Source organism: Lepidochelys kempii, chromosome 13, assembly GCF_965140265.1.
Source record: "Lepidochelys kempii isolate rLepKem1 chromosome 13, rLepKem1.hap2, whole genome shotgun sequence".
Lineage (NCBI taxonomy): Eukaryota > Metazoa > Chordata > Testudines > Cheloniidae > Lepidochelys > Lepidochelys kempii.
In genome coordinates this window covers 20,441,389-20,467,399 of record NC_133268.1, presented here as the reverse complement: position 1 = coordinate 20,467,399, position 26,011 = coordinate 20,441,389, and the positions used below count along the sequence as shown (strand labels likewise).

The following is a 26,011-nucleotide window of genomic DNA, read 5'->3' as shown; positions in this document are numbered from 1 at the left end:
GCCGAGTTAATGCACTAAATGCACTTAGAGCATTTTCTGTGGGGACACACACACCCGAATATATAAAAACGATTTCTAAAAAACCGACTTCTATAAATTCGACCTAATTTCGTAGTGTAGACATACCCTTACATTGCAAGTCCTAAACCACTTGCTCTGCTATAGCTCCTTCCATCCATGGAACTCCAGATGGTGTCCAAGGGGTGAAATAAGCCAGACAAGGCTCCTGTAAGATAAATTATCCCTGTTTTACAGATAGTGGCGAATTGGGGCACAGACTTGCACAAGGTCATAGTGCAAGTTGTCGTGGTATTATGAAAATTAAAGAGTAATTTTTTGCTTACAAGATATCCATAGTCACATTTTTCTACACATGCCCTAACTGCAGAGTGCACTGTATGCATAAATGCTAATGAGGTATATTCAGAATCACATTAGAAAAAGAGGGTACCCAGAAGGGGAAAATGGAGTTCCCTATGGGAAAACTTCAGCAGGACCCATTCCCCTCCTGATGATCAATTGGCAAGGCAGCCATCAGACCTTAGAACATCCTTAAGGATGTGAGTATGACTAGATTTGTAACTTGTGCATAGGTTTTCATAGAATTCCTCTATGCTTGGAAAAAGAAAAGGAGGACTTGTGGCACCTTAGAGACTAACCAATTTATTTGAGCATAAGCTTTCGTGAGCTACAGCTCACTTCACTGGTTAGTCTCTAAGGTGCCACAAGTACTCCTTTTCTCTATGCTTGGGTAATCATAACTTTAATTGAAGATTTAATAAACTTGTAAAACAGACTAGACTTTGTACTTGTGAAATCTGTGTGTGGTCACTATCCTTGGTCTTTGTGATCCCAGGGACTCTAAATCTGAAGCAAGTAGCTAATATGACTTTCATTCTGACCTTGAAACCGTAGCAACCACAGCCAAACCCACAGTGTTTTAATACATTATTAAATTAACTTTACATTAAAATTAAAGGCTACAAGGATAATAATCCAAAATACAAATATTAAAGAAAATGTTTGCCACACAGTGGCCCAGTTGTGTACTGCAATGTTAGAATGGTACTATAACCATAAACTCTCAATCCATGTCTCCAGGGCTAGCCTAGTGGGTTTTTGGGTTTTTTTTGCGGGGAGAGCATGTGCATGCATGTGTACATGGACAATATATACAAGTATATGGCAGAGAGACAGAGGGAGACTTACCTTGTCTATCATTTCACTATCATTTCAGCTCTCCCTGGCATATGGCATTCACTGGCAGCTAAGGAGTTCTTAAGAGAATATGGAAAATAGCTTGTCCCTCTGAATAAAATGGTTTCTTATAGGCATCTTAAATTAGATCAGTGCTACTGGATTCAGAAGAACCCTTACACAGATCTGGTCAGCTGTGTATAGAAAGGAAAGACCCTATGGTTTAGGGGTTTGAGTTGGTATCCTCCATATCTCAAGCCTCACTGTTCTATACAGTGTGGCGGGCTGGTTGGTAGACCTTCCACCCAGGGCTGGACTTTGGTGGTGGTCTACAGTGAGGAAAGAGGGTCTGACTAGTGGTTAGGGCATGGGACTCTGAAGACACCGGTTTAATTCTCTGCTGTGCTATAGATTTTCTAGGTGACCTTGACTTAGGCCCAAATCCTCAGATATTTAGGTATTTAAATATCTTTGAGGATCTGGGCCTTAGTGCTTTGGTGTCCCATCTGTAAAAAAGGATAATACTTCCCTACACCCTCACAGGGATGTGGTGAGGCTAAGTACGCTACAGACTGTAAAGGACTGAGATACTATGGTAATGGGGACCCTGTAAGTACCTGAGGGAGGAATATATAACTGTAAACAGCTTTGGGTTGGGACTCAAAGTATAATTTTAGCATCACCCCAACTCATGCACACACAGATCTATAGTGCTGCATGGTCAGAACCTCATTTTTAAATATTTGATTCAAGTCTGATCTAGTCTTAGAATGAAGAAATTCACAGCTGTCTCACCTGCTATTGTATTCAAAATTGTATGAAGGAACTATTGTGAACCAGCTGTGCAGTGAGCTATGGCAAAACAATGGCCAAATCCTGTGTGCCCTTAAGATTGTGCATGTTCGAGTGCAAGAGAAGGCTTTAACGTTACAAATATTTAAGTAAGTCCCAGAGTGAAACTGGCCATAGTTAGCAAAGACCATCCAAGTATTTTTTTTTAAAAAGTTACATGGTCTAATGCAATCACAGCTAGAATTATTATTTCCAGAGCAAAAGCATTGGTTTTCATTCACTTCACATCATAACTGCCTAACGGCAGGCATTTCACTAGTACTAGGCCTGTTTCCTATCAAGATTTACTCACTAAGCAGAACACAACTCCCGGGGCAACAGTGTTATGTCTTCATTTGGCCAGTTAGATATAAGTGAGCTAGCATAAGATTATGGCAGGAGAATGCAACAGCGCAGTCCTGCAATCAGAGGACAGATGCACTATGCCCCCTTGGAGTATCTGCATATGGAACAGGTGATGGTGGCAGGGTTCTTTTACCTCACCAATGAGAAGGGGCCCCGGTACCTTGTGTTAGTCAGGAGGATACTTTAAATTGGTAGTGCTGGCATAATCATGCTGCAGCCTTGCAGCTTAGCTTCATGTAGGTGAAGTTATTACTATAAAGGAGTCAGACTGGTGGTTCCAAGAACTGCAATCCTCTGGTAACCGGACAGGTACAGGTGAGCAATTTTGAAAAATCCTTCTTGGTGCTTTGCCAACATACCTTGATTTTCAACTGGAAGGGATCACACTTTAGGAAGCAAAAGTACTTCAGTCTCCCTGTCCTATTTGATGAGACTGCTGTCAACAACAGTATCAAATGTGAAGGATGTGAGATACGGACACTTTTCCTTTTGCAACCTGGGTAAGAACCAACAGCTCATGTCATACAGCTCACAGAACTTCTCTCAGCTCATAAGTCTACTGACCTGAACTGAAACAAACACATTGTTGAGAGCATCTCTACTATTCTACCTTATCCCCTGAGCCATCATGGCTCCTGTCTCAAAGTCCATTACTCTCTGCTGTATGACCAACTTTAAGATCTCCCTGCCATGCTTGTGGACTTTTAGTTGGAAGACAACTCTCCTTACTCAGGCACTCACTGCTGAAGTGTTCTCACTCTTGCTTTTGAGATTTTTTTTTTTTTTAAGTAAGTTGGGCAAGTATAATTTCTATGGACTCTTTTAAACCGGTGAAAAGGAAGGGATCTCAGTGCTTTGCAATTAATTTCAGAATGTCTGAGGCCAGGTATATTTCACTCATGTCATTCCCTTTACATTTTTGAAGAGACTGAAGTTTTGAAAGTTAGTTTCATTTCAGCTTTTGCTATGGGCCTGTCTACACTACCACTTAAGTAGATGTAACTTACCTGGCTCTGGGTTTTAAAAAGCCACCTCTTCCCCCCCCGAGCGATGTAAGTTATACAGACTTAAAGCAGTGTCTCCACCACACTGTTGATGGGAGAGCATCATAACTATGTTGGCCCGACACCATAGTTTCTGCCTCTCATGGAGGTGGAGTAACTATGCCAAGGGGAGAGTGTATCTTCACCAGATGTGCTGCAGCTGCACTGATGTAGGGCTAGTCTACACTACCACACTATGACTCCAGACCTCTATAACTCAAAGCCCCACACTGTACCTTTGGACAAGCCTGGTGGGGGAATGAATCATATTTTAAAGAGAGAGTGCCAACACACTCACTCACCACACTTTTTGACCCCTCTTGCTGGAAGCTGTGTTGCCTCCACAGTGCTGACTGACCTTGAGTCTACATTGGCCCTTATCACTTCACCCCCAGCACAGCTCCAGGGGCGGTAACAGCTATGGACGCTATGATGCAGAAAGTACTCGGGGATGGCAGTTTCAGGCATTGCCTCCACTTGTCATCAAACTCTTCAAGTGAAGGTACCAGAGACCTCTCTTCACTACAACTTCCACCAGTGGTGCTGCATGTCATGAATTACAGGTCTCACTTTTGCTAATGTGCCCATACCCTGAATATTAGATTTCAAGCTCTAAGGGCAGGTCAAAGCAAACATACGCACACAGAGTTCAGGGCTGCAACTTGGATGAGGTCCCAAAGCCACGTGTAAAACAGTTTAAACCCTACAACCTGAATCAACATCAATCAATGGAAAGCACCAGTGTTTGGGGAGCTGTGTGTCATACGACAAACCTTGGCGTAGACTCCTGAACCACTTTTTTGGAGGTTTTGCGAACAGAATGTGGAGTGGGGCAGAAAAGGTCAGAAAACATTACTCATTCAGATGCCTTAGTCCAGGGGTAGTGAATGAATCACAACTGGCACAAGTCCATAGACCAAAGTTTATAAAGCTTTATTGAACATTAACAGCTGTGCAGTGAACAAACAATACAATGGTCTGGAAGTTTCACAGCTGGTTTTAGTTCTAACGTCCTGTGAGAGAACAGCAACCATTTCTGCTGTTCTCCAGTAGATGCTTGTGTGGAGACAGGAACATAACTTTGAAAGTTTATAGACCCAGTGTATTTCAAGAACTGGTTAAGTTTCTCACAAGCAAACATTTGCCACAGCAAGGAACACCATTCCCTCTGGGAGCTTCTGCTATGCATTGGAACAGATGAGCAGGAAAGAAAGCAGTACAGCAAGTGCCACTAGGGAAACCTCCCTTAGGCTCCCCAAAACCAGCCTGCCAGGAGAGAACAGAGATCCCAGGACTGCTCACTATCCATTTATTGCTCCCTCCCTCCATTGCACATTCCCAGTGGCTGGTTTGCTTAGGACAAAAGAAAATGCACAGACAGCCCCGGCCTGCAAACACTGTCAGTTAAATGGATACAACCATTTGCTATTTTGAACCACCCCACATCATGCTTACTAAAAAACTTTGAATCCTCCCTCCCTGTTCTCTCCTCATCATTTCAGCTAGGAATGCTGACAGTTTTAAACTAACAGTGAAATTAAAATAACCCCAAACACCACAGCAGAGCATGCTTTGTATCCAAAGAGTCAAGACCTCAAACTGGAAATCCAGCAGAGAGAGGCAGGCTTTGATGCCTGTGAGAAGCGCTTTAAAAGCAGCATCATGACAACTCAAAGTTTTTTCAGTTATGACCTGGGAGAATGCAAGTAGTTCAGAAAACACTTGGCGCTGTGCACAGTTTTCAATTTGGCATGATGAGCAGGAGGAGATGACTCCGCAGTCTCTGGCTCCAGCAGCTTTCAGCTAAGGGCATCTGTTAGCTGTTGCAAGTCCCCTTGAACAGCAGTGCAAAGACAACTAGCTTCCCCGCAAACAGCAACATGGAAACTCTTCTAACTGCTTCAGCAGAATTGGTGGGCCAAGGCTCCCACAGAGACAGCTGTGGCCTTATACAGACAATTGAGAGACGAACACAGATGACCACCACGCAACAGCTGGGCAGGTCCTTCTTCTACCACTTCTCAGAGGGGAGGGCCAGTGTACATTCCCAGAAATAAGGGAAGGGAAAACATAAAACTCTTCTGCTTCTAAAAGCAGGTAGCAGTGCCAGAATTCATACAGTAAACAACTGACATCAAATATCATATGCAAAGTGGGAGGGCTGGTCAGGAATTTGCCGCAGTAGTCCACACACGTTATAGAAAACAGGCTGCTTGTAGTCCAGTCACATGCCTAGCAAGCCCGCCCTCCCCCCAAACCCCCACTCCCCTCTTTAAAAGCAAAACCAGAGCTGGCAGCAAGCTGGAGGAACTTTTAGGTACCAACTATACTGGGATCATGAGCAGACTCAGGCAGCTGGGAGCCACTGCAGTGATACAAGAAGCAGTTCCCCCAGCAGCTGTAGCAGATTAGAAACAAGGCTGCCAGGAAGACCAAGGCACAGATTGTGCATGGCTTCCGCTCCAGGAGGAAACTCAGCAGATAGAAGCCCATGAACATTGAGTGACTGAACCATAAAGCCGGGTTGAGGGGCTTAGGAATGAGGAGGACAGGCAGTAACCACTGAAGACAGTACATAGCGGCTGGCAGGCAGGGACCTAGGGATAGCAGCAATCAGAAGCACTCCTAGAACTTTTTCCTGCAGCTCCTCAGGTGAGCAGGATTCCCAACACTGTTCTGTAACGTGAAGATAAAGCTTTAAAAAGAAAAAAGAAAAATAGTTGGGATTAGAGTAATGTGCTAGAGAGGCCAACACCAATTCTCCTTATACACCGAGTCACTTATTTGCTCCCGATCTACTGTACACTGACAATCATGGCATTGTTTTAACATGGTTTAGTATTAGGAGTTCCTCACACTGAGATCTCAGGCTGCACTACAGTCTCCCGGGGAAATATGGAAACACCACCAACTAGTACATAACATTAGATAAAACATTAAAAAAATGTACAATAGGGAGGCAAGCCTGCATCGACAAGGAGATGGATTTGGACTAACTTCCTGGTCAATGCTTCTCTTTCCCAAAGGCCAGCTGTTATCTGTGTCACTGGCTCAAATTCTAACAAAGTCGTAAAAAAACCCAGTCCCTTCGTGCAGTGTGGGAGGCTAGAGGGAAAGCAAAGGATTCCATGGGGAAAGACTAGAGCAGTTGGTTTTCCTACTAATGTGTATGCTCAGCTGAAACTGTCCAAAGAGATTTGGAAGGTGGTGTCAGCAAGTACACTTTACAAAGATCACCGCACAGGGGTTGTGTGGGAAGTAATGGAAGACAAGGAACAGAATCTAATTTTGCTTCCCAAGGGGAAATCACATCTGTCTAATAGGCACTTCTGGAAAAGTGGTTCAGCATAAGGCTGACGGCATGTGAGAGGGACTGTGATGATTGAAAAGAGCTTCACATCTGAACTGAGGATGGGATCATGGGAATCTCTCCTTTGCCAGGTTGCTTCTTGCTTTCCTGTCTGCACCTAAAGTGCGAGAATTCTATCAAGTCTGCTCTGCAGTCCTGCTCGTCATTCCTTTGCTCAGCAGCTGCAAACCCAGAGTCAATTTCACACAGATTCAGGTACTGCAAAGAAAGCCCTTGGGGAGGAGGTAAAAAGCAACAGTGAAACTCAGTTTCTCTCAGCAACTTCTTAAGATCTTAGAAAAGCGAAAGCTGGGGTGGAGGTCAGAGAAAGATGCCTTTGTGGCATTTGGACACATTGCTGAAACACTCATCTTGAGCCCATCCATGTACCATCTCCTCTCCACACACATGGGTCCATTAAAAAGTCCCCCAACCCCAAACGTAGTATGCATCTTCTAATGCAGCATTCTGACAGCAGAGATCCCAATCATGCAACATGAAATTCAAGCCATGTGTAGCTAAACTCTGAATGATGACAGCATGCACACTATACTACAATGAGAAAGACTGTAAATCCTTCAGGCAGAGACAGTCTAAGCCAGACACACACATTCAGATCAGACAAAATACACTGATGGATCAGATATGGGACAATCTCAAAATGACAGTGTTTATACATAAATATAGGATTGCCTTCCTTGGATTATCATAATAAAACCATGTGAAAGCAGCATGTTTTGAGAAGGCATCTGAATGGAGAGGGTGGCCAACCAGAATACTAAGTTGCACTCCTCCCTTCAACAGATCAGCAGCAACCCCAGTGAGCAATCTAAGCAGCTCAAGCTAGAATACATAGCTCTAGATAGAATTTGTCATCCAAGGATCTCAAAGTACTTTAGAAAGGAGGATATATTTTCAGTTTACTGATAGGGGAAATGGATAGAGAAAGAGGATTTTGAGACTTACCCAAGACCACATAGCAAGTCAATGGTAGGATTAGAGTACTCGTCCTGGTTCTGACTCCTTGTCAGTATCTTGCTGAAACAATACACACAAGGTGCAGTGCTGGTAAAGGGAAAAAGGAAGGCACAGGCAGCAGATCTCTCCACAGGGCTAATGAGAGTATTTATACAGCACCTTTCATCCCACAGTGCTTCATAACTACATTTATACAGCACAGCTGAAGGGGATGGCAGGCAGCCAAGGCACAAAAGGGCAAAGGAAACATGTGACCAAGGACAACAGGACAAGCCCCTCCTCTTAGAGAATTGCAAGGGGTTCTAATGATCATGCAGAGTAAACACGTTCTTGGTTTATAACGGCTTGTCCTAAAGATCCTTCTTCCTTCAAACACTAAGCTGCATGGTTCTCTCTTTGTGTCAGAGGGAAGAAGGGCTGAGCCGAGCCAGGCAGGAATAGAAACTGTAGTTGTAGGGGGACTAGTGGGACAAAGAAGCTGAGAAGATAAACAAGATAAACACATTCCCTTGGCTAAAACTAGAAGAGAAGGATGGGATTTCCTGGCTAGGGGAGCGGGGATGAGGAGGGAAGATGGGGCTGCATGAAAAAGCCAAAACACGCCCACAAAGAACATGGTTTCCTGCCAAAAGAGAGTGAGGTCATAATGAAGATTAAGACGTTCCCAGCCATGTCTGGGTACCTGCTCCTCCAGCAACAGCTGGGAACAGATTCCAGACTCATACGCAACATTCTCCCCAGGCCACCAGCGGGAGGGTGCATTTTAATAGTGATGAAAGAGGAGGCAGCCCATTCATCTCCATCCCAGCAGACAGCACATCATCAGCGTTTTAGATTATTCCTGGAGAAAGCATGGGGTGCTGATCCTGGGAGGGTGTGGTGGAGAGGAGAGAGAGTACTGTCCAGCAGAGAGCAGGGAGGTGGGGGTTATTTTATCAGTAAAACTAATGAGCTTATTTTCAGGCCTCGCAATTACTAAGTTGTTTGTTTTACATGTCAGTATTTTCTAGTGGTTAGAGCCAAGAAATAGAAATCTGACTCCCAAGTTTTTATTCCTGCTTCCAGCTGTGTCCATGGGCCATAGTTAGTTAATAAGATAATACTTACCTATATGACAGAGGTGCAGAAGGGCTGTTAACCTTTGTCAAGCCTGTTGAGATCCTCAGATGAACGTCATTATAGAAGCTAAGTATTAGTTAGCTCCTCCCCAGGGTAAGTGTTCACAGAAGTGAGCCGGTAGCACAGCTCACAGGGAGTGGAGCAGCTAAGTCACTGCTCTTCTCCCTGCTCAGACACTCACTTTTCATTCCTATCCATGCAAACATATGGTACGATAGCAGGCAGTAAAACCATTGTGGCAAGTCAGTGCTCTGCAGCTCTCCCTGAATCCTTCTAAACTGCTCCATATCATATGCACAACATGAATCTTATTGCTACTTATATAGCAATTTTTGTCCTCATGTACCCCCCAAAGCACGTTACAAGCTTAACCGTTATATAAAGTATACGCAAACATCACTATTTCCGCCAATGGACTGCAGTGTAATGAAGCACATGGTACAGCCGTTGTGCCCTTTAAGGCTGAGAGCTGTAGTTGTAGGTCACGTGTTTGCTCCTAGTTATGTGCCTAAAGGCAATCTCATAAGGCTTCTCTCTCTCAGGCAGAGAAGCAGCCAGAGGAAGGGGGCGGTCTCTGTACCTGTCAAGTGGAAAGCATGACAAGACACCTACAGGGAGCAGGAGCTGGCTGGAGAGAAACCTCAGCTGGGTAGGGCTGTGAAGTCCTAGAGATAAATGCTAACATACGACCCTGAGGGGTAGTGAGACTATATTGGGTTGCTTTATTGAGACACCAAGATTCAAAACATAAAAGAGCTCTGACCAAAGGAATTAGAACTATGCATTAGTCTTGGGCATGGATTCCACCTTCCCTGGCTGGTGGATCAGCTGTTAATAGTAACAAGTAGTCTTTTCCACCTTTTTCCCCACCCACCCAAGTCCGATGCAGCTATGAGAGTGTCCCATGGGGACTTCGGTCATCTTAGCCATATCACCTTTCTTTTACTAAAAGGTGAAATACTTATTTTCTTGTGATCTTTGACACACAATTTCTTATCTAGTTACAAGAGTATTTTAGAAGTGTCCAACTCTGCCTAGACTCTTAAGCAATAGTCTGAGGCAGGGACACAGCAAGCACACCAAATCCCCACCCGATTTTCTCTTTTTCCTCAAGGAAACTACAGTTATCTGCTCTTGACCAAGAGGAGTAGATTGCCAGGTACTGACAGCAAGTTATTAACTGCCATACACCAACATTTCATTGTCTGTGCTTCCCCTTCTCACAATGGCATTCTGCTTCTTCCAGACCTGCTGATCTCATTCACCTCTGACTCATCTTTCATTGACTCCTTGGCTAAGATGGTGCACTGTCATCTTTACAGATTGCAATCCTTACAGTCACTCTCATCTGGCTTGTCAGCCAGTCTTGTTAGTCATTCCAGGAACAGTGACTCCTCTGAAACCTTCACAGCTGTTAGGATAACTAAGTTTAACTTTACAACCGAGTCAGAGGCGCACAAAAAACTGCCTTGACATTCTCACTGCACTCAACAATTCACTGTTCCTTTCTATGATCTCCAGGCAGCGCGTTCGAGTCTCCTACCCTAGAGTTCCTGCAATACCCTCAGGGTCTGAGCCACCCAACACATCAGAGCTAAGCAAATACAAATGGTTTTCCACAGTCGCTCATGCTCATTAGTGAATCCACGCCAATCATGCTCACATTCTTTCTACTTGCTCCCATGAACAACATTTAAGCACCAAGAGGATAATGGGGTTATGGGAATAGCCAGCATGGATTTGTCAAGAACAAATTATTCCCAAATTAATCTAACTGCCTTCTTTGACAAGGTTACTGGCCTGGTGGATTGGGAGAAGCAGTAGATGTGATATATCTTGATTTTTGTAAGGGTTTTGACAGTCATACATGACAGTCTCACAAGCAAACAGGGGAAATGTGGTCTAGATGAAATAACTATAAGGGGAATCATAACTAGCTGAAAAACCGTACTCAAAGAGTAGTTATCAATGGTTCTCTGTCAAATTTGGGGGATGTATCTAGTGGCGACCCACGGGGTATGTCCCAGGTCCAGTATCACTCTATTTCATTAATGACATGGATGATTGAGCAGAGAGTACACTTATCAAATTTGATGATACCAAGATGGGAGGAGTTGCAAGTATTTTGAAGAATGATGTTGGCAAATTGGAGAATTGGTCTGAAATCAACTAAATTAAATTCAATAATGACAAGTGTACAGTCCTACACTTAGGAAGAAAAAAGATCGAACGCACAACTACAAAATGGGAACAACAGGCTAAGTGTACTGCTGAAAAAGATCTGGGGGTTATAGTAGACCACAAACTGAATATGAACGTGATGAAGCTGAGAAAAAAAGCTAAAATTCTGGGGTCCACTAACAGGAGTGTCATGTGGAAAACACAGGAGGTAATTGTTCCTCTCTTCTCAGCATGGTTGAGCCTCAGCTGAGTACTGTGTCCAATTATGGGCGCCACACTTTAGGAAAGAGGACAAATTGGTGAGTCCAGAGGAGAGCAACAAAAATTATGAAAGGTCCAGAAAAATCTGACCTATAAGAAAAGGTTGAAAAAACTGGGCATGTTTAGTCTTGAGAAAAGAAAGCTAAGAGAGCACCTGATAATCTTCAAATACATTAAGGGTTGTTATAAAAGGGTGTTCTCCATATCCACTTGAGGTAGGACAAGTAGTAATGGGCTTAATTTGCAACAAACAAGATTGAGGCCTGGTCTACACTACAAAGTTAGGTCAACATAAGCCACCTTGCATCAACCTAGCTGCACATGTGTCTACACTTAAAATTTGTCTCCTACCCATGTAAGCATCTTGTTATAGTAACATAGTAACACCAACTCCATAAGGGGCGCTGAGCCATGGTCAGTGTACTGAGGTCCACACAGTGTGAGTATAAACACTGCTTTACTTAGCTTGACCCTAACAGTCCTTCAGCAGCTGTCCCACAATGACTGACACTGACTGCTCTGGTCACAATTGTGAACTCCACTGCCCACAAGTCATGGAGACCAGAAGGTCCCCCCTTCCCCTTTAAAGCCCTGTGAATTTCTGAAGTGCCTTTTCTTGATTGTTCCAGTTGGCAGGCACACCCAGCAGCTCTCCATTGTTGCATAAAACTCCTCAGCTGATCAGGCTGGCTATGTGCTCCAGGCGCACTTCCGCTTGGAGTAAACAGGAGATATTGGATCTCCTGGGCCTGTGGAGAGAAGCAGCTTTGCAAGCACGGCTATGGACCAACCGTAGAAACATGGACATCTACGAGCAGATTGCTCAGGAGATGGGGTACAACAGGGACCAGCAACAGTGCCACGTGAAAGGGAAGGAACTACAATCAGGCATATCAGAAGGCTAGGGAGGTCAACAGTCAATCCGGTGCTGAGCCGCAGACCTGTCATTTTTACAAAGAGCTACAAGCCATATTTGGCAGAGATCCCACCATCACCCGGCACACCACCACAGATACTTTCAGGGAGCCCAAGCCATGAGGCCCTGGCATGAGCAATAAAGATGATGGGGGACATGCAACATGGGGGTCCTGCTATGCCACAAGATAGGACCTGTTTGAGACTCCACCGCACTCCAGTCAGTCGAGAACGGGCGAGCCTGATGCAGGGAAAGGAACACTGTGTAAGTGTGTACATTACAGTGATGACACCCCCAACTTAACAGGACACAGCCATTGACTTTTCATTAATTTACTAGTACTAGAAGAGGTAGTGGTACAACAAAGAGGTAGCGCTGTTATTTGTTTTTCATTCCCCTGTAAAGTTAGATAAGGGGGGGGCGCTATGCAGAGCATTTTCTCTATGTACAGAGATGTCCCTTGAATCCTCCTGAGAGATCTTGATGAAACTTCCATGGAGGTTGTCAAGGTTCCTTCCCCACTCTGAACTCTGGGGTACAGATGTGGGGACCTGCATGAAAGACCCCATAAGATTATTCTTACCAGCTTAGGTTAAAAACTTCCTCAAGGTACAAACTTTGCCTTGTCCTTGAACAGTACGCTGCCACCATCAAGAGTTTTAAACAAAGAACAGAGAAAGAGCCCACTTGGAGACGTCTTCCCCCAAAATATGCCCCCAAGCCCTACACCACCTTTCCTGGGGAAGGCTTGATAAGAATCCTCACCAATTGGTACAGGTGAACACAGACCCAAACCCTTGGATCTTAAGAACAATGAAAAATCAATCAGGTTCTTAAAAGAAGAATTTTAATTAAAAAAAAGGTAAAAGAATCACCTCTGTAAAATCAGGACAGTAAATACCTTACAGGGTAATCAGATTCAAAACACAGAGAATCCCTTTAGGCAAAACCTTAAGTTACAAAAAGTCACAAAAACAGGAATATACATTCCCTCCAGCACAGCTTATTTTACCAGCCATTAAACAAAAGGAAATCTAACGCATTTTCTAGCTAGATTACTTACTAATTTAACAGGAGTTGGAAGGCTTGCATTTCTGATCTGTTCCCAACAAAAGCATCACACAGACAGAACCCTTTGTTTCCCATCCCCGCCCACCCCCACTCCAGATTTGAAAGTATCTTGTCCCCTCATTGGTCATTTTGGGTCAGGTGCCAGTGAGGGTACCTTAACTTCTTAACCCTTTACAGGTGAAAGGGTCTTGCCTCTGGCCAGGAGGGATTTTATAGCACTGTATACAGAAAGGTGGTTACCCTTCCCTTTATATTTATGACAGAGGTACTCTGCAATCCTCTCCCAAACATTTCTAGGATGGCAGCCTTATTTCTTCCTCTACCATAGGACACTTCTCCCACACTAGTCAGTGCTAACCTCAGCAGGCACCATTGCAGCACACAGACTAGCAGCATACAGGCCTGGGCAACTTTGGGACACCACCAGCACTTGTGCTTTCTGTGCCTTTGTTACTTTCAGGAGTGAAATATCAGCTAAAATCATCACTGCCTGCGGAATGTGGTGCTAGTATTCAGTACCAATACCCTATACTCTTAGTTTCATACAACCAAGCATTTGCCTCCTTGTTTTCCTCACCACTGGAGAGCCATACTCACCATGGCTGGTCCTGAGAGCAGTGGCTTGCCCAAGCACTCCAAAGCAGAAGTGTCAATATACCTGTCTTGTTTAAAACATCGCGGGAACAAGGAAAGAGTTCTGAATCTTAGCTTTCATTTTCCATTGGAACTATAGCTCTGTGTTTTATCTGCAGCTTTTGCCATTGCAGCCTTGAGGGTTTCCCCCTACACACCCATTGAACATCTAAGCCAAATATGGAGGAAAAAGAAGATATGTTCAGGGAGAGTCTCCAAGCTGTGTCACACCATGAGCAAAGAGTTTGGAAGGTGAACGTTGCAGATACCCCAGAGAAGGAAAAAGAGTGGACAAGAGAAAGGCCCAGGGGTCCCAGTACGAAAAGGAGAGGGATATGTACCAGGACATAATGGGGCTTCACTGGCAGCAAACAGATGCTGCAGACTCTTGTGGACCTACAGGTTCAACAATCCTGGGCTCACCTGCTTTGCAGGCCATGGAGAACCTAATTGCAATGTGCACGCACACACCCCTACATACCAGGTGTTTTCAGGGGCCTCTTCCCTACCCAACATTCCACCTGGGTGACATTAAAGGACAACCAACGCTTTACATACACTGATCTGTGAATGCCACAGTTGCTGTATGTGGATATAAAATGGCCATGAATGTTCTTTCACATTGTTAATAAATTAATGGAACAGAACATAAGTTTTTAATGTATTTGCTTTTAAATTCCACAGACTTTTCTTTGCACTGGTTCTATTACTGAATAAAATTCTATTATTTGGAAAATAATTCATTTTTATTAGTTCACAAATATATGCTGCAGAGTGCCAAGCAGTTCTGAAATCACCCACTTGTTACTGTACAGTGTAACAACTCATAGGATCAGTGGCAAACAGTGTAATATCAAATGTATAGCATTTGATATAATAGGTGCACTGACAGTGGTATATTCACAGATGTACACCAAGTGCCACACAATTCTTAACAGGCCCCAAAACAGCAGGGCCAGGTAGAGCACAGTACACCACAACTCATTACTGTGGCTTGCTGCTTAAATGCTCTTTCAAAGCCTCCCTGAGCCGTATAAGTTCCTTGTATCTGGCTGCTCAAACACTGCAGATAGCTACTCCATCTCGACCCTTTGCCCCAGCAGCAACTTTTCCCCCTTTGCTTCACACACATTATCCAGGACACCAGGCAGCTCTAACTGGGACCTACCAAATTCACTGTCCATTTTGATCAATTTCATAGTCATAGGATTTTAAAAACTGTAAATTTCATGATTTCACCTATTTAAATCTGAAATTTCAAGGAGGTGTAATTGTAGGGGTCCTGACCCAAAAAGGAGTTGGGGGGGGGTCCCAAGGTTATTGTAGGGAGGGATCTGCAATACTGCTACCCTTACTTCTGTGCTGCTACTGGGAGTGCTGCTGCCTTCAGAGGTGGGCAGCTGGAGAGCGCCAGTTGCAGGCCAGGAGCTCAACTCTGAAGGCAGAACTGCTGCCAGCAGCACCACAGAAGTAAGGATGGCATGATATGGCATTGCCACCCTTACTTCTGCGCTGCTGCTGGCAGGGCACTGCCTTCAGAGCTGGGCGCCTGGCCAACGGCCACCGCTCTCCGGTTGCCCAGCTCTGAAGGCAGCACAAAAGTAAGGGTGGCAATACCGTGACCCCACTAAAATAACCTTGTGACACCCCCCTGCAATTCCCTTTTAGGTCAGAACCCCCAATTTGAGAAATGCTGGTCTCCACCGTGAAATCTGTGTAGTATAGGGTAAAAGCACACAAAAGACCAGATTTCAGGAGGGGAAACTAGATTTCACGGTCTGTAACATGTTTTTCATGGCCAAGAATTTGATAGGGCCCTGGCTATAACCACTGGGATATTTTTCTCACTGAAATCCAATCTTGAGAGTAAATACCAACATCCCTTCAATCTACCAAAGCGCATTCAACTGTCATTCTGCACCTGCTGAACCAGTAGTTACATCTTTCCTTGGTGTTCTCAAGGTGGCTGGTGTATGGCTTCATGAGCCAGGGAACAAGGGATAAGCTGAGTCTACTAGGATCACTACTGGCATTTCATCATCACCTATGGTAATCTGCTAGTTGGGAAAGAAAGTCCTTCCTTGTAGCTTTCTGAACAGTCCTGTGCTCTTAAAGATGTGAATGTCATGCACCTTCTCTAACCAGCCAACACTGATGTCGGTGAAGCATTCCTTGTGATCCACCAATGCTTGCATAACCGTAGGAAGGGAGCACTGTTATGTACTCTGTGGCAAAGTGGTCTGGTGCCAAAATAGGGATGTGTGCACCGTCTGTCACCACAATGCTGCAAATGCATCCACTGTGTTCTGCACATTGCCACAAGTCACAGTCCCATGTAGCAAGTGATTATTAATGGCCCTGAACACTTTCAGGACAATGGCCCCGACAGTGGATTTTTCAACTCCAAAATGATTTCTCATTGCTACCAGAAGCAATCTGGCAGTGCAAATTTCCACAGTGCGATCACCACTTGCTTCTTCTCTGTCAGTGCAGCTCTCATTTCAGTGCCCTACGCTGCAGAGCTGGGACGAGCTTGGTATACAGATCCAGGAATGCGGCCTTGCACATCTGAAAGTTCTGCAGCCACTGCTCGTCACCCCAAGCCTGCATTACGATGCGATCCCACCAGTCAGTGCTTGTTTCTCAGACCTAGAAATAGCACTCCACCATCTTCAGCTGCTCTGTAAATGGCACCAGTAACTTTGAACTGGTTCTCACTACATCCCACAGCAGCCTATCCTCCAAGAAACTCTCATGTTCCCCGCTGATTCGATTATTCTTACAGCTCTGCAAATACCAGAGAATCATGTGCAACACTTAACAATAGTGCAGAGTTGTGCAAGCTCCATGCTTCTGTCAGATATGGAGTACAGTGAGGAGGGCAGCGCATGTTATACAAACACCTATCAGAGATGGTCTAGGTTTACTTGGTCCTGCCTCAGCGCAGGGACATGGACTTGACTTCTTGAGGTGCTTTCCAACTCTACGTTTCTATGATTCTGTTACTCAAACCACCAAGGTCTAACTTAACAGGAACAATTTTAAGATTCACATGCATAAGTACTTGCACATTCAGGGAGTCAGGAACAAGAACAATATTATGAATTATCTAACCAGCCACAAGTAACCAGCACTGCTCGAATTTTAAGTATTTGCAATGAAGTATTCAAAAAGCTACTAGAATAAATACATTTGAGGAGCCTGTGATCTATTCCTGGATAGTCTAAAGCAGAAAAGGCTTAATTCATCATAACTTTAGTTGTAAGGTATTCATTAACCTATAGTCCCTATATATTTGTCCATGGATACCCATTTTATATCCCCTCTCTTCTGCAGAGAGAGTGTGCCACTCCCAATTACATTAGGGCTCTACTTACCCCAACTAGTGAAAGTCAGCTCTGATTATCCCCACTGAACACCCAAGGAAGTGCTCAGTGGTAATCTTATTCAGCCCTCATTAGGGTTGCTGTTAAGCAGGTGTTGGTCCAGAGAGAAGGCAATACTTAAGTGATTCATGAATCATTCCCTCCCAGCATGGTAGTCAAGCTGACACCCAGTCTGACAGCTGAAAGGCTTTACAGCAAGAGATCACTCATGTACCAGCAAGAAGCTGGTCAACTATTCAGCTTTTTAGAAACCCAAACCTCTCCCTGGAATTTAGAGGCACGAGGTGTCTCGAGTAAATGAGATCTCCCAAGTTAATTCTGCAAAGTTTACATATATTCATGCCAGAACTGCACAATCAAGCACTTACATACAGATTTACATGTTCAAAACATATTATGAACATCAATCCATTCTCATACAGCGCACATTCTCCCCATTTTACAGATGGGGAAAATGAGACTAAGTTACTTGCCCAAAGTCCTGATCGTGTCACTAACTCCCTGCCCTGTGTTCACTATATCAAGTCACTTCAGGGGCTCACTATAAGATCCCTTCCTATACAGCTTACCTACAATACAGTTTCTTTTTACTACAGTTTGGCTGGAATAAAAGCCTTGTCAGGACCATGTTCTAAATTAGATCTCTGCGTAGCACTGGTTTTTCTTTTAACAGAAGGTTTTGTCTCAGGCCATAGAGGCTAGCGCGTGTTTAAGAACAGTCCTTAAATCGGTCCTCATACACAGTTTAGCACCCAAAACACATGGGGCCTACAATTCCTAGTAATGCACACACTGACACCCAAACCACTGCAAGAAAAAATTAAAAGTGAACCCGGGAAGTACAAGTGACAAGTTTCAGGGAGCAGGTTCAGTTTTAGCCCAGTCAGTAGCAGAATGGCTTATCTGGCATTCCACAAGGAGCCCTCCCCCTCTTTTTTTGGCATTGTTGGGGGAAGTGTATTTTTTTTTGTTTTGTTTTTTTAATTCTTCAATCCCTGGAAGATGAGTGATTTCTGGGGGCAGTACTTGTGTTCTTTGGCTGATCCTGACCATAGGTGTCCCTGTCTCCATTCTCCCAGAGGGAATATCTACCACCAAGACTCAAAGTGTTTAGTTTCCAGACAAGGATCGACCCCCATCACACACTCCATTTCTCTGAGCTCTCGAACTCCTAACATTTTAATTGTGCATCTGCACAGACATGCGGCCAGACTCTGTACTAAGCAGGAGAAAGAGTAAAGCATATACTCAATGCAGGTTTCAGATCACAGAATACAGAGAGCTGCCCAGTGTTACCTTCCCCAACACCAAAAATATAGGCTATTTCAATGGCACACACATTATCCAAGGTGCTTAGTTAGGAGAGAAGCAACGCTAGGAGGAAGTTATGCTTCTCCATGTTGAGTGGGTGAGGAAGAACGAAAAAGAAAACATGCATGAATAGAGTTTTGGTACTATCTATACACAGAAGAAACTGTAGTTTTCATAACCAGCATAACCCTCCAAAAAGAGAACATGCCACTAGCGCCTCAAACCATTGGATTACAGGTACTTCTGTTTTGTCAGGTGCAATAAAACTCCACCCCCACATTTCTTTACCTTTTATGAATAATTCTACTGAAAGAATTAGACATGGTCCACACTACAGAGTTAGGTCGACATAAGGCAGCTTACGTCGACCTAACTATATCAGTGCCTACATTACAGCCTTACTCCGGCTGATGTAAGTACCCTACTACACTGAGAGGCATAGGGCTTATGTCAGTGTAGTTAGGGCAATATTGCATTCCTTATATATGGGCTGTTGGCTGTCATTCAACACCTGGCCTCCCCAATCAGGCTGCTGTCAACTCCTCGCCAGAAGCCCTGCTGCCCCCCAGGGTCCCAGCTCCCCACCGGGAGCATGGAAACCAAATGGACTCCCGGTGAGGATCTACCTGCTGGAGGCGAGAGGCCCTGGGTGGCTGCCCAATGCCCCCAGCTCCCGGCTAGGAGGGTGGAGGCGAGAAGCCCTGGAGAACAGCTGGGCTCCCAGTGTGGAGCTGTCCCTGCCCCCACACACACACACATATGCTGCCCCTCTTCAGTCGGTGGAAGTGATCTGGTGAGGACAAGCACTGCGGACAGGAGGGTACCATGGACATCTGCCACTGCAGTAACTACTGCAGTGGCTGTTAAGTCAATCTAACATAGGTCGACTTAAGCCTCTGTACCAGATGACTGGAGGATAGTTAATATAACACCAATTTTTTAAAAAGGCTCCAGAGGCGATCCTGGCAATTACAGGCCCATAAGCCTAACTTCAGGACCAGGGAAACTGGTTGAAACTAGTAAAGAATAGAATTATCAGACACACAGATGAACATAATATGGTGGGGAAAAATCAACATGGCTTTTATAAAAGGAAATCATGTCACAGATTCATAGAGATTTAGGTCAGAAGGGACCATTGTGATCATCTAGTCTGACCTCCTGCACAACACAGGCCACAGAATTTCACCCACCACTCCTGCGAAAAACCTCTCACCTATATCTGAGCTATTGAAGTCCTCAAATCGTGGTTTAAAGACTTCAAGAAGCAGAGAATCCTCCAGCAAGTTACCCGTGCCCCACGCTACAGAGGAAGGCGAAAAACCTCCAGGGCCTCTTCCAATCTGCCCTGGAGGAAAATTCCTTCACGACCCCAAATATGGTGATCAGCTAAACCCTGAGCATATGGGCAAGATTCACCAGCCAGATACTACAGAAAATTCTTTCCTGGGTAACTCAGATCCCACCCCATCTAATATCCCATCACAGGCCATTGGTCCTATTTACCATGAATATTTAATTACCAAAACCAGCAACCTATCAAAATTCTTTGAGGAAGTCAACAAATATGCACACAAGGGTGATCCAGTGAATACGATGAAGTGAGCTGTAGCTCACGAAAGCTTATGCTCAAATAAATTTGTTAGTCTCTAAGGTGCCACAAGTACTCTTTTTCTTCTTCCAGTGGATACAGTGTACTTTGGCTTTCAGAAAGCTGTTGACAAGGTCCCAAAGGCTCTTAAGCAAACTAAGCTGTCATGGAATGAGAGGGAAGGTTCTTTCATGGATCACTAACTGGTTAAAAAAAAGAGATAGGACTAAATTGTCAGTTTTTACAAGTTGAGAAGGGTAAATAGCAGGGTCCCCCAAGGATCTGTGATGTTCCAACACATTCATAAGTGATCTGGAACAGGGGACGAACAGTGAGGCGGCAAGATATGCAAACGATACAAAATTACTCAAGACAGTTAAGTCCAAAGCTGACTGCAAAGAGTTACAAAGGGATCTCACAAAACTGGGTGACAAAATGGCAGATGAAATTCAATGCTGATAAATGCACACTGGATAAAATAATTCCAACTATACATACAAAATAATGGAATCTAAATTAGCTGTTACCACTCAAGAAAGATCTTAGAGTCATCATGCATAGTTCTCTGAAAATGCCCACACAATGCAGTGGCAGTCAAACAAGCTAACAGAATGTTAGGAACCATTAGGAAAGGGATAGATAAGGAGACAGAAAATATAATTATGTCACTATGTAAACCCAAAGTATGCCCAATCTTGAATACTGCCTGCAGTTCCAGTCACCCCATTTCAAAAAAAAGATATATCAGAAGTGGGAAAGGTGCAGAGAAAGGCAAAAAAATTATTAGGAGTATGAAACAGCTTTCATAAGAGGAGAGATTAAAAAGACTGGGACTGTACATCCTAGAAAAAAGATGACGAGGGGGAATATGATAGAAGTCTATAAAAACATGAATGGTGTGAAGAAAATTAAGAGGGAAGTATTATTTACCCCTTCACATAACATAACTAGGGGTCACCCAACTAAATACATAGGCAGCAGGTTTAAAACAAACATGTCACAACACAACAGTATCAACATGTGGAACTCATTGCCATGGGGTGTTGTGAAGCCCAAAAGCATAACTGAGTTCAAAAAAGAATTAGAGAAGTTCATGGAGGATAGGTCCATCAATGGCTATTAGCCAAGATGGTCAGGGACACAATCCCATGGGGTCCCTAAACCCCCAAGTGCCAGAAGCTGGGACTGGATGACAAGCGATGTATCACTTGAAATTGCCCTGTTCTGTTCATTCCCTCTGAAGCATCTGGCACTAGCCACCATCAGAAGACAGAATACTGGGCTAGATGGATCACTGGTCTGACCCAGTATGGCCATTCTTATGTTCTTAGCATGAAGTGCCAATCTTATCTACCTGACTCTGAAAGGAGAGAGAGAAGACTGAGATACGTAGAAGAGAATGACAGCATGGAAAAAATAGCAAATGCATTTTAATTTTTCCACTGTAAGTTACAGATAATCATTGCAGTACTAAAAAAAATTATGTTGAGAGCACACTGAACTACCACACAAATAATTAACCCACCATTGGACTTCAGGTGACAGTACTGTCTCCCTATCACAATCTTAAGGAGAAAGATCAAATCAAATCAGTCATCAAAACAGCTGCACATTTAATCATTTTTCATGGCATCCATCTATGCTTGCACCTCAGTAGCAGGATTAACATATCATCCACTGAAATGAATTATATGTCTGTTATCATTAAAACATAATTTTCTACATATTTGTTCAGTGCAGAGGGCCATACCAACACTGCCTTACCACCCTAAAGAGCAGCCAAGTTACAAGCATGGTCCAGCAATAGCAAAGAAATTGGATGTAATACATAAACAGGAAACAGAGCTACTGCTGTGTGACTGTCAAATTTAGCCCAGACTAGTTTTTATGAGAGAGGTGTGCACAGTTATTTGTAGTTTTTTGTTTTAAAAAAAAAAACCCATAGAAAGCCAAGGAGTGGAATAAGGGAGATCTACAGACCCTAAGGACATGAAGGGGATAAGAAAAGAACTAGATGAAGGGATGATCCAAAGATGGGAAAGTATTTCTATCTAGAGAAATCAGTCAAATGGATCAGCAGAGAAATGGCAACAGAGGCCTCATTCCAAGCCCCTCACGCTGCGCTTCTCTGTGTAAGGATAATCTGCCGGAGCACATTGCTGTGTTCTCCACAGAGACCAACCCCTCGCCAAGCTGTGGGCCACACTTGCACTTCACTCGTCCGTTCTGGGGAAAGCCTCTAACGTGGCCCCACAGTGGATCGTTGCAGAAAACAGGAATCTGCCCCGCCCCCCGTTACAGATCACGGGAGAGCCCACGGCAAAGGAGGCACCGCGGAGTCCGGGCTCCAGAACTCACCACAGCCCTCGAGCAAAGGGAGACCCTCTCGCCGGCTCTGCGAGGCCGAGCCACGGTGCCAGCACGGCGGGGCGGGTGACGGGAGCCGCGCCTCGGGACCCCGGCCCGGAGCCCCGGCGAGGCCAGGCACAGGGGCGGACAGGGCCCCCCTCCGCCCGCCTGCAGCGGGGACCCTGCCTCCTCCGGGCCGCGGGGGGGGGGCGGGGCGCTGCCTCCTCTCGGCCCGGGGGCCGCACTCGGGCTAGGAGAGGCCCCCTGGGGCCCTAGACCTCAGAAGCCCCCGGGCAGGCGCTCGCGACCCCGTTACCTGCGTACTCCGCCATGGCGCTCTCTGCGGCCCGGACCGAACCGTCCTGCTGCGCTGCTCTGCGCCTGCGCCCGTCACTCGCATAGGCCCCAGCTTGCTGCTCTCTGCCCGCGAGTCGGGGGTCTCCTCTGGGGCTGCCGTTCCTACTGCCTGTCTCTATCCCGCGCCGTCTCACCCCGGTGGCCTTGGCTCCCCCCCACCCCCCGCAGTGGTTAACACACTCCTTTACTCCTCCTCAGCGCTCCCTGGGGAAACCTGGCCCCATGTCGATGGTCTGGGCGTATTTTGATCAGGCACCGCCACGGACAGCCCCAGCTGAGGGCCGCCTGGAGATTCCAGGCTCGTGCGTATTGCAGCGTGCGAGGGCCCGGGGGGCGCTGCAGAGATCGCTGGAGCCTGCTCTGGGGCGGGGAGCTGCGGCAGGCTGGCCTCTCTCGAGGGTGTGGGGCGAGACTGCTGGGGGCATTGGAGTGGCCGTGTTAATTGAATAGATCTCTGTGCGTGTCTGGGTTACTACAGCACAACCCTCCTCAAGCACCGTTGCAATGGTGCATTTTTTTAAACTAATAAACACATTTCCCTAGGGATATTAAAGATCCGATTTTGGAAAGCTGGAGGCCGCAGGCTGCCCTCGTGCACGCCCTGCAATGGAGCATGCAGTCGTGCGTGTGGTGTTGGTGGCTAATATCGGGTCAGCTCAGCTGGAGCATCTCTTGATATCCTGTCCCCAGGGATCTCCAGGCTTTAGAAAACCTCATACACAATTCCCCCCCCCCCACACACACACACACACAATTCATATCACTCGTGCAATGCAGTACCTAGGAAAAATCCAAAATAGTTTATAGCCAGAAACATGAGCATTGACTATCCTCGCATAGCTTGCATAATAGATATGGGGATGGATTCTCAGTTGATGCAAATTGGCATAACTTAATTGACTTTAATGAAGGCACACCAATTTACACCAGCTGAGACAGTGTTGCCAATTTCAAATATTCAAAAATCATGAATTAGGCCCCCCAATTCATTAAACTGGCTTAGAAGTCATTATAACTATCTTATACCTTTCTCTTCATAGCAGATTAAATGAAAACACTAGAACCAAACACCCTTGCACTTCAGTTTTAATGGCTTTGACCCATCTCCAGAGCTAGGTAGCAACTGGAGAGCCACGTGGCTGGTTTGTCATCTGTCTGTGGTGGAGAAGCATCATATAATGTGCATAGCAGGGAGAGGTAGAGAACACATTGCTAATGTTTCCAGAATTATAGGCTTCCTGTGCCTTTGTACTGCAGCGGAAATGTTGTTTGTTCATGTATATCTCATTCTGTGTAGCAGCCTCCATTGTAACATGACTGCAATGTGAAAAGGAGGACTTGTGGCACCTTAGAGACTAACATTTATTTGAGCATAAGCTTTTGTGAGCTACAGCTTACTTTATCGGATGCAGTCCACGGAATGCATCTGATGAAGCAAGCTGTAGCTCACAAAAGCTTATGCTCAGATAAATTTGTTAGTCTCTAAGGTGCCACAAGCCCTCCTGTTCTTTTTGCGGATACAGACTAACACAGCTGCTACTCTAATGACTGCAATGTGTCACTTGTGTCTGATCACACTGTGAGAAACCAGTGTTGCCCCTTTGACCTGAATAACTAGCCAACATGGAGGAGGGAGGGGGACCTAGTAGGGTTTTCCAGTTAGGAGGAGAAATCGGTGACAGTGATGTATTTTCTTGGAAGCAGTTTTGTCTATTTACAAAGAATGTACAAAGCCCTGTGTCTCTGAATGCAGAAGGAATCAAATAGATGGAAACAGCTTCTTTTGTTCACAGCACCAAGGGTACTATTTTCAGCCTGCATCACTGACCTCTCCTCAGGTTTCTTTTAGGGTCAGGCACTGTGCTTTTTTCAACTGCTCTTTCAGGCTCTCTGCAGCCCTGTGTTCCTGTCCCCTGCATTGCACCTTGTGTCTTCATTGACACCTGTGCAAAGTGGGGTCGAACAGTATCAGATCAGCATGGTAGCACTTTCTGCTATGCACAGGTGTTGCATAACAACAAGAACTTCACAGTGCCTTACCCAGACTCTCTGTCTAGGAAGCTCAGCCATTAAAGTCAGCCCTACTACCACAGAGAGTTCCTGTTTGACTTTGGGCAATCACTTGATCTTCTGTTGATCAGTTCTCCATAAATGGTGGTAATAATACTTCCTTTCCCCCACCCTTTTGTGTGTCTCGGATATTTAGAGTGTATGTGCTCTGGGGCAGGGACTCTCTCTCACTACATGTATGTACAGTGCCTAGCACGTTGGGTCCTGATCTCAGTTAAGACCTGTGGTGTAATGAAAACTGTGTTACAATTACAGGCTCTCACTTTACATTTTAAGGGGTTTCCTGGCCCTGCTTGCAGGCAAGGGGGCTCTGTTGTGAAGTGTGCGATCTGGAGCAAGGTGGGGTGAGTGGTGCCTCTCTGCCTTGGAGAACAGCCTGTTTTCTCTCTGTGTTTTGTTGTTGTGGGGAAGAGTTCTGGATTCTTAGAAATAAAGTTATGTTGCAACCTTCCAGGAAGGGTATTTGGGGGTGGGGGGGTTTCTTAACACTTTGTATGCACGCTATGAACATAACAGGGCTGTTAGGAGCTTCTGTAATGCAAGTCATAACCCTAATATGACCTAGACTGTAGTGCAGTTTCCTGATACTAACTCATAACTATGCTGTCTTAGTGACATTGCAAACAAACCTCCATGTTAGAGTGCTGATGTCTCTGTCAGATAACTGTGTGCTGCTGATGAGGTCAGAGCTGTAGTATAGACAGGGCCAATCGGGGGGTGGAGGGCCAGGAGGGCCACTTGGCCCGGGCCTCAAGCTCAAAGGGGGCCTCAAATTTAGACACTTATTAATTTTTTGGCATTTGACACGTTTCTAAACTTGTTTTTATGCACATCCCTATCGGACCAAAATGTGACACACTCTTTCAGCTTAGAGCTGCAAATTTAAGCAGGTAAAGAGCTATCACTGTTCAACTATGAGCTTTTGAATGGGCTTGCCATGCTTAATATCAACTGTGACATTGCACAAAAGCTAGATTTTTCCCCAATAATTAGTGCATTTGC

General features: G+C 45.1%; 1 protein-coding gene across 2 annotated transcripts; it reads right to left on the bottom strand.

The window, feature by feature from the left end:
- Positions 1–4,347: 4,347 nt before the first annotated feature.
- On the bottom strand, positions 4,348–23,029 carry BLCAP (BLCAP apoptosis inducing factor). Of its 2 annotated transcripts, none has more exons than XM_073309665.1 (2): positions 22,899–23,029; positions 4,348–6,132 (listed from the first exon to the last, which is right to left on the bottom strand). In XM_073309665.1, exon 2 carries the CDS (start codon positions 6,012–6,014, stop codon positions 5,751–5,753), a length of 264 nt encoding a protein of 87 aa, XP_073165766.1. In that variant the 5' UTR covers positions 6,015–6,132; positions 22,899–23,029; the 3' UTR covers positions 4,348–5,750. The 2 variants fall into 2 exon arrangements, with proteins under 2 accessions (XP_073165766.1, XP_073165767.1); XM_073309666.1 differs by lacking the exon at positions 22,899–23,029 and adding an exon at positions 22,592–22,892.
- Between the last annotated feature and the right edge of the window lie 2,982 nt (positions 23,030–26,011).

Coding starts and splice junctions, on each gene's coding strand:
- BLCAP (XM_073309665.1), bottom strand. CDS start 6,014: ATGTACTGTCTTCAGTGGTTACTGCCTGTCCTCCTCATTCCTAAGCCC.